This window comes from Procambarus clarkii, chromosome 5, assembly GCF_040958095.1.
Source record: "Procambarus clarkii isolate CNS0578487 chromosome 5, FALCON_Pclarkii_2.0, whole genome shotgun sequence".
NCBI classification, from domain to species: Eukaryota; Metazoa; Arthropoda; class Malacostraca; order Decapoda; family Cambaridae; genus Procambarus; species Procambarus clarkii.
The window spans coordinates 1578888-1587871 of record NC_091154.1 but is presented as its reverse complement, the minus strand read 5'-3'; the positions used below and the strand labels follow the sequence as shown (position 1 = coordinate 1587871).

The window sequence follows — 8984 nt, the reverse complement described above, 5'->3', positions numbered from 1 at the left end:
ACGTCCAAGGGAAGATAACCCTGTCACGCAGGGGCAGTACTCACAGGGCGCTTAGGGAAGGAAGCCCCTAAGCCCACGGAGCCCCGGTTCTGATGAACACCTGACCACCGCACAACACAAAAAACAGCAGTGAACGCCACGAAACCAAACACCGTCTAGGAAACTGAGGCCAGAGAAGCGTCTTTCCCAGTTGACATTAGCTTATGAACTGGTGCTAGGCAGCCGGCACAGTGAGGTCTGGGGGCCCCCCTCCCCCTCTTGGGGCGGGGAGGGCTGCGCGGACGAGCGGTGTGGCAGTAAAGTGTGATATTTGCTTGTTTCCTTGGGATTGTAGGAAGTTTCTACCTCTCTGTTCAGTTTTTGTTTTAGTTTTTTACCATGTGGGGTTTGTTTTGTTATGCCTACCTTTCTGGGTGCCTAACCCCGGTCGATGGCAGATAAGGAAAACCCCAACCACAAAGGGGTTTTCTAGGGCCATTGCTCCCTGAAACCTCTCTGAAGGGGCCAGGTTCTGGTGCTGGTTCCTGGTAGGTCTGAACTCCATAGCTAATGTCCCAGTCTAATATAACATACATTAGCCCGATAAGCTCCAGGGTGCCGTAGGGGCTCCCCACAGAAAATATTTTCAGTGAAGGATATTGACACAAATGCTAAATCATTTCAGTTAAATTTTATTTGAAGAGCCGTCAATAATTTTGGCTCCATTAAACACATTGAAGTAAACTAAAAATTTAACACCTTTTGAGGTGTTAAATATTCCGAGCATCAGTCAGTTAAAATTTAAAATGTCAGGCCTATCAGATAATCTACACAGACCCACAAGTAAAAAATATTTACAATTTACATTCAACACAACATGGAAGTCAGCTTCAAGCTATGAAACAAGTGTTTCTAACATGTTCTCTGCTTCACGATAACAGGTGGTGGTGGTTCTTCTCCATCTAAATTTCTTGCCTCAAGAAGTCGGACAAGATTATGGTGTAACTGTAAAAACAAATATTAATCTTAATAACTTTCTATATAGCACACCCACCCACATATGTATGAATTACTGTATTTCGTATGCAAAGTAGAAGATATCAATTCACATTCAAATGACGTGTAATATCTCATCCACAGCAAAGTTGTCATCTCTCAACTTTGATTGAGAGATGTCATCTTCAACTCGTGTAAACAACTTATCTACACGAGGCCAATAGGGGCTATGCTTGACCATCACAAAGTTGATGACATCCAAGCAGTGAACCCTTTGGTCACTACAGTCAAGTCCCAGCAATATTGGACCAAGCTAAGTAAAATGCCTGACGATATTCTCCCTGCAAACTGTCCCCGGTGCTTCTCCCTGCAAACTGTCCAAAGAGATTGATAGACATCCTTGAAAGAGGCAATGCCGGCCTGCTTCCTCTCATAGTCACAAAAAAGAGCTCCACAGATTGAGGGAGCCTGTAAACCAGAACTTTCACTCCGACCAGGTCCGGGAGCTTCATCACTTATACAGAAATAGTTGTGTCAACAAATGGAATAAAGACTGGGCATCTGACGACACATCTTCAGGAAGCAAGTAAGAAATTATCAAAAGAAGGCACCAAACCGGGAAGGCTATGTAGCACCATCAAATGTGCGGAATAATCAGAGGGCGCTAAATATCACCAAGGATGCCAATACGAGAACAGAAACGCATAGGGTGAACGATATCAAAAGTATCCGATTCACAAAGAATTCTATCGAGGGACAAGCGACCGTGGGGGACGGTCGGAAAACAAGACTCACACTCGTCCCGGAAGTCAGAACATTCAACAAGGATATGCACGACCATAAGAGGGACAATGCAATTTGAACAATAAGGAGCAGGGCGGCGCTCTGTTAAGTGACTAAAGTGACCATGAGTTAAGTGAGTATGGCCAATACTCAACCTCGCCAGAGCCGTTTTCCATCGCCGGTTACAGTGGCAGGAGGACGGCCATGAGGACACACAACTCTTAAGAGTACGCAGTTTGTTACCAGAAACAGAAGACCAACAAGCCTGCCAATGGGTAAGGATGGAGGAATGAATAACTGGGTAAAAATCGGAATAAGGAATACCTTTATGAGAGATGGGACAAGAGCGGACAGCTTCCCTAGCGGCAGTATCCGCACGCTCATTTAAAGAGACATCGATATGGCTGAGAACCCGGCAAAACTCAACTGACTTAAATTTACTGTGAATACGAAACAGCCAATGCTGTATCTCGACAACCACTGGATGAACCTGATTAAAGGACCCGGGAGCCATGAAGGCACTATGAGAGTCAATGACAACTACAACAACAACAACAGTCAAGTGAACAGTCAAGTCAACAAAATCAACCCCAAAAGCTTAGCAGAATCCTGGTACACAATGGGGTGACCATAAAGCGACAAAGAAGGATGAAGAACGACATGCTTCCGAGTAAAAGTCATAGCACAAGTCTTAGACATAGAGAACCTGAAGCCATGATCGGTGGCCCAAGATGACATGGCATCATTCGCAAGTCGAAGCTGGCGTTGAAGGAGAGGCGAATCATCACCCCTGACAGTAAAGGGTAAGATCGTCGACACAGAGAGCGGAGAAGACGCCAGAATGAAGAGAGGAAAGAAGACCAATGAGGGCAACCAGAAAAAGAGTAGTGCTCAGAACACTACCTTGGGCCACACCTTCGTATTGCTGAAAGGAGGCAGAGAGAGTGGTACCAATCCCAACCCGAAAGGAACGACGAGAGAGGAAGCTTTGGAGAAAGAGAGGGAGATTACCATGATGGCAAAAAGAATGAAGTTGGGACAGAATATATCACCAAGTGGTGTCGTAAGCCTTTTCCAGTTCAAAAAGGACGGCAACAACGGAGGTCTTCGCAGCAAAAGCAGTACAAATATAGACCTACAAGTTCACCAGGGCATTTGTCGTGCTGCGGCACTTGCATAAACCAAATTGAGAAGGGGAGAGGTGGTGATAGTGTTCTAAGAACCACATCAGACGAACGTTAACCATACGTTCAAAGAGTTTGCAGACACAACATGTGAGGACAATAGGCCGAAAGTCCTTAGGGGATGTCCCCAGAGACCCTGGTTTTTGAACAGGGTGGACAACGGCATCAAGCCAGTCCTCAGGGACTGACGACGACTCCCAGATCCGATTATACAGATTATACAGACTCAGTAAATACTGAGATGTGCATGGAGGGAGATGGCGAAGCATCTCATAATGAATGCCATCAGAGCCCGCTGCCGTAGAACCACAGAGGGCCCAGGGCAGACCGAAGTTCAGAGAGAGAGAAGGGATTGTTATAGAAAAGTCGGAGATGAGTGCAGAAATCTAAAGGACAAGATTCAAGGACAGGTTTACAAAGAAGGAAAGATTGAGGAAGATGAGAACCAGAGCTAACAGAAGAAAAGTGGGAACCTAGTTCGGTAGCGACCCTGCAACGGGTCCGCCACAAGAGTACCACGGAGATGAAGGACCGGCGAAACATCGGAAATGAACTTACCCGCTATCTTGCAGATACGCTTCCAGATCTGCGACAGAGGAGTTTCAGATGTAATGGTGCAGACACAAGACATCCAACATTCATGTTTAGCTATACAGATGGCCCTACAGGCCACCGCACTCACCTTCCGAAACAAAAGAAAAAAATCGGCCAACTGCCAGCGGCGGTGTCTCTTCCAGGCTGCACACTTACAGCGGACAGCCCGAGCACAGTCTGCATTTCACCAGGGAACGCACTTCTATGGTCCCCCGAGAGGAAGAGCGAGGAATAGAGCGGAGGGCAGCGTCGAAGATGATGTCATGAAAAAAGAGGAGAGAACGAGGGAGAGGTCAGGGAGACCAGCACTGAGGGTAAATAGGTTCCAGCCTGCCTTAGCAAACTGCCACCTAGGGAAGGAGAGGGGAGGGTGAAAAGAGAAAAAAGTAACAGGGATGGGGAAATGGTCACTGCCATGGAGGTCATCAAGAACTCGCCACATGAAATCCAAGTAAAGAGACGACGAGCAGAGAGAAAGATCAAGACAGGAAAGGGTGCGAGTCTGAGATCCAAATAAGTGGGTTCACCAGAATTCAGAAGAGACAGGGAAGAAGAGAGGACGAACGGTTCAAGAAGACGACCCTGGGGTGTTTGTCAGAACATCACCCCAAAGGATATGATGACAATTGAAATCACCTAGCAGGAGCACAGACTCCAGCAAGGAGTCCAGGTGGTGTTTAAGATCGGGGAGAGAAAGCGGGACACTCGGGGGGAGATAAATGGAACAAACCGTGTACCATTTCCTCACAAAGATACGGAGAGCAGAACAATGGAGAGGCGATGGAAAAAGTAAGGAGACAAAGGGAACATCAGAGTGAAACAAGAGAGCAAAAGAGTTAGGAATCCCAGCGACAGCTGGGGGGAGAGGGGGGGGGGGAAGGAATAGCCACGGAAGCGACCAGGACGAGCACCAAGCATCGACTCCTGGAGACAGACACAACGGGGTGAAAACCGTGAAATCAGAAGTTGGAGGTCAAGAAAATTGGCGTAATAACCACGAATGTTCCATTGAAGAATAGACATCGACAAGAAGAGAATGGACAGAACAGAGAACAATGAAGAAACAAAGGTGAAAAGAAAATACAGCACGTTAAAGAAGCGCAGGATCAGGGTTAGCGAGGTCAGGGTTAGGGGGCATGGATAAACTGAATAAAGATGGAGGGAAGGGAGTGGGAGGACAGACCAGAGGCAGACATGCAAGGACAGGAGGAGGAGAAGGGGGGACAACCGAGGGTCAAGGACAGCAGCAGGAGGGGCAGAAACCAAGGAGTGCCCCTCAGTAAGGGCAGCAACCGAGGGGGAAGCGGGGGCCAAAGAAATCTCCATAGCAGAAACAGGGGGCACAACCACCGAAACGGGAGGGGGATGGAGTGAAAGAATCAGAGGTAGGGGGCGAGGAAGAAAACGAAGCCTTCTTACCCCGCTGGGAAGGAGGAAGGAGAGGCGCCCCCCCCCCCCCCCCCCACGACTCGGGGACTTGGTTGCCCACCCCACGAGCCCGAGAAGGCATATGAGGAACATGAATCGACATACAAACGAAGAAAGACTCATTCACGAATGTGCCCCCACACCCACCACGGAGCCACAATTAGAGGCAAGACACCCAACAAGAGACTTATTGCCGATCTTGCCGGGGCCCCCAGTAGTGCATCGTGAGTATACACCCAACAAATGCCACCTTAAGAACCGTCAGTCTGTTGAGATTGGGTTCAGTGACGAAAAGAGGATTCACAATAAAGGGGTCCCCTCGCTCGAGACGTTGGGTAATACAGTTCTACGGGTGCAAGAGTATGCCTCCTCAAACACCCGGGCGTTAAAACAAAAGAAGGCCGAAAAAATGCCCAAAACAGGCAAAAGGTCAGCAGGAAATGACAATTTGAAAGGAGAAGAGGGGGGGGGGGAGGGGAAAAGAGAAAAATGAAACACGAGGAAAAGGAAAAGATGTCTGGCACGATTGGTAAAGACAGCAGCAGGAGCATAAGGCTGCAAAAGGACAGAGGACTGATCTATGGAGCATCACATTCCGGCAGCCGCCCACTAAGCCCCCCCCCCTCCTCACGTCGACAACGGGCCAGGCAGGGAGGGGGGTTCAGGAAGCAAAAGAAGTTATAAAACCTAAGTCAATCAAATAATAGTCCAGCCACACTCCTGAAACCAATCCAAAGCCATCTGCATGGTTATCTGTCTTTCCATTAAAAAATTACTCTATGTATAAAGAAATGCACAAACTCACCTATTGCCGTAGTGTCTTCCTTGCACTCGCATCAGTGTAAATGTCAATTATTTTTGACACATTCACCTTCTTTGCCCATTCCTTCTCAATTGATAACAAGGCCAGATCATCCAGCTGCTCTGTGAATGCTGTGTTCCTCAGATAGTTCTTAATTTGGTCCAGTTTAGACACAGAGTTCTCGCACGGTGCCACGGTAACTGGTAAGGTGAGAAACAGCATGCATGCAGTGTAGATATCAGGAAAACTTGACGAAAGAAAATACTTTTCAACCATTAAAAGTGAAGCTATTTCTTGGATTGTCGACATCTTGGCGAGTTCTTGTTTGATACACGATCGAAAAGAGAGAAGTTGGAAAGGTAAAAAGGATGACAAGTCTGTGTTGTATTGATTAGCTAGAATATCCCCAGCTGCCAACAGCTCGCTGTCAGTTGCCGACATTAGTACTGATGGGTGAAGAGCTTTGAATGTAGTGACTACACGAGTCAGACTTTCAGAACGCTGTTTAGTCTGTACGCAGGCTATGTCCAGCGTAGGATAAAACACATTGACCTTGAATCTTTTCTCACTAGATATTGTTCTCTTGTCATCACAGAGCCCGACAGAAAATTTCTTCACGCTTGGTGCTTGGCGCTCTTCAAAGCAGTCCGATATGCCCCAAGTTTTGGCAATTTCGACTGAGGTTTTTCGGATGGAATCGTACTGGCTTCTGGTCTCCTGCAAAGCAGCACAAGACATTTGAAAAAGTTCCGCAGCTTTGCTGAGATCACACTGTGAAGAACTTAGTAACAGCGAGACGCAACCAATCGAGTCTAAAATTTTAGTAAGTAATACAGTAAGAAAGACAAACTCAAATTGCTCAATTTTTGACTTAAGAGCAGTTGCTTCAGACACGTCATCTTTTGTCTTGCCCAGGAGAATGATGTTGCTTAGAAGTTTGAGTATATCTGCCAAACGATAGCGAAGAGCCAATAGTGTGTCATACCATGATGACCATTTCTTTGGGCACATTTTACTTAAATTGATACTAGAGTTGGGTAAAAATAAACAGAGTTTGTTCCATCGACTAAGACTGCTAGCAAAAAAGTAGTATATATTTTCAACTATGCCAAAGAAATTATGTACTTCCAGTACATCCGACATAGCATCCTTCAGGACTAGATTTAAGTTGTGAGCAGCACAATGAACATATGCAGCCTTGGGTTGTAGAGCATTAAGTTCAGCTTGCAATCCCTCATACGCTTCACTCATGCAAGCAGCTCCGTCATAGGCTTGACCGCGAAGCTTTGAGATGTTGAGTCCAGCCCCAGATTGAGTATTATTCTGCACGAACCCCAAAAATGATTCCTTGATTTGTATCTCTACTGGTTTACCATTCTGATCAGTGCGGACAGAAACGTAGCGAACAACCTGACTGAGTTGGTCAGTCTTCCCAAGATCTTGTGTAGAGTCCATTATCACTGAAAAGAACGGCACTGCATCAACATCTTTTATTATGTCTTCTCTGATGCTTTTGGAAATCATGCCTATCAGTTCATTTGGTATTGTTTGAGTCAGATACGTAACTGTAGCATCTGGCATACTCAATAATTTGTTAAGCACGGGGTCATATTTGGACAGTAGGGATATAATGGCAAGGGAATTTCCCGGACTGTCACTTTTGCCTTCAGGTTCTTTGTGGCTCCCACATGATAGGTTGGAGGTGAACAATGTCAATGTGGTGTTGATTATTCTCTCAAGAACTTGTCTCCAGAAAAGTGCTTCCTTCCTCATAGCCTTTTCCACTTCCTCTGTCAGAGTCTTGTTCAGGCGCCACTGCTCTTGAATTATGCAGCACTGGAGATGGCTGGTCAAGTTTTCGTGCTTTTCAATTTCAGCAGAAATATGACCCCAGTCACGCACTCCCTTCACCCAAGCATCCTCTCGATTCGTGGTTGAAAAAAGCCAACATGCCTGACAGTATGCACAGTCTAACGCTGCCGAGTAGCAGAGCCACGCTCTCATGAGTTTCATCCCGGCTCTGTTTATCATGGTGTAGTGAGACTCCGAGAAACTCTGTTTGTCCTCTTTAGATATAAATGGAAATGGCCCTGGTGGCTGACACGGTCCTTTTAAAATGACGAACTGCTTCTCCTGCGTATTAAGAGGTTCAGTGAAGTGAGCTTTGTCACTTGGGAACCGTCGTGAGGCAAAAGTTTCATAACGAATGCAGCTGTTGTCCAGGTGTTGATCTCCATCATTGGACACAAAAGCAGCACTGTCCCTACTGCATGTACTCCCATCGCTCTCATTATTAACACAACCTTCGTCAATTGTGCCCGCAATACCGCCATTCGTTCTTTGTCCAAGCCAGTTATTATCACTGTTGTCAATCTCGATACAAGCGTTCTCTTCAGTGATATTCCCAAAATCATCACTATTTGGTATGGTGAAGACACTTGACACAGAGCAGGGCGACTCCTTCACCTCAAGAGGATCGCGTTCCAAAGTACTATTACCCTGAAATAAAGAATAATTAACAACAATATATTATCCTGAATTAACATGCTGAACACGCACAATGAAACCACAACAGTGAGGTAACCCCACAAGAAAATATTAAAGCAATGGGCTAGTTCAATCCGCTATCCACCCATTCACTGCCAAATTTATTTATTTATTATTTATATATATATATACAAGAAGATACAGTACAACCTTCATTCAACGTACTATATGGGACCAACCGCAGTGCGTTGGATGCGTTGCAAGAGGTGACCTTCAGGAGGCATTTGTGTCAGTGTCTTTTTTTTTCTTGAACACAATAAAAATGCATTATCATATTATAATGTACCTATATATTATTACCCTACTAAAAAATACTGTTATACATTTATTATTTACCTTATTGTTGGAGTTATGTCTAGCTTGAAGTCTCATGGAGTTGTGAATGCTGTACAGTAAATACGTACTGCAGTGTATTATGCCGTTAGCACTGTGTTGGCTAAGTAGTTCTGCTGTATGTTGAGTACTACAATACAGTTTATGAAAACTATTGTACACTAAAATTACTGCAACTTTAATTTTAACACTATGTACACACTTATATATATACAATGTCTTATATATAAGAAGTCTTATGAATATGATGTTTTAATAAATGATGTCTTTTCTTCATAAGAATGAAGATAGACATCAAAATGCAGTACCAGCAATAATAATACCATTGCTACACCAGT

At 45.3% G+C, this 8984-nt stretch overlaps 1 protein-coding gene across 6 annotated transcripts in view; it reads right to left on the bottom strand.

The window, feature by feature from the left end:
- Positions 1–651: 651 nt before the first annotated feature.
- The window catches only part of LOC123764483 (uncharacterized), a 126832-nt gene continuing 118499 nt past the window's right edge, over positions 652–8984 (bottom strand). For all 6 annotated transcript variants that reach the window (XM_069337969.1, XM_069337974.1, XM_069337987.1 and 3 more), the window contains 2 exons: positions 5770–8265; positions 652–984 (listed from right to left, as the gene is read on the bottom strand). In XM_069337969.1, coding sequence (XP_069194070.1) covers positions 5770–8265 — 2496 coding nt within the window. In that variant the 3' untranslated portion in view covers positions 652–984. The remainder of the gene's footprint in view (positions 985–5769; positions 8266–8984) is intronic.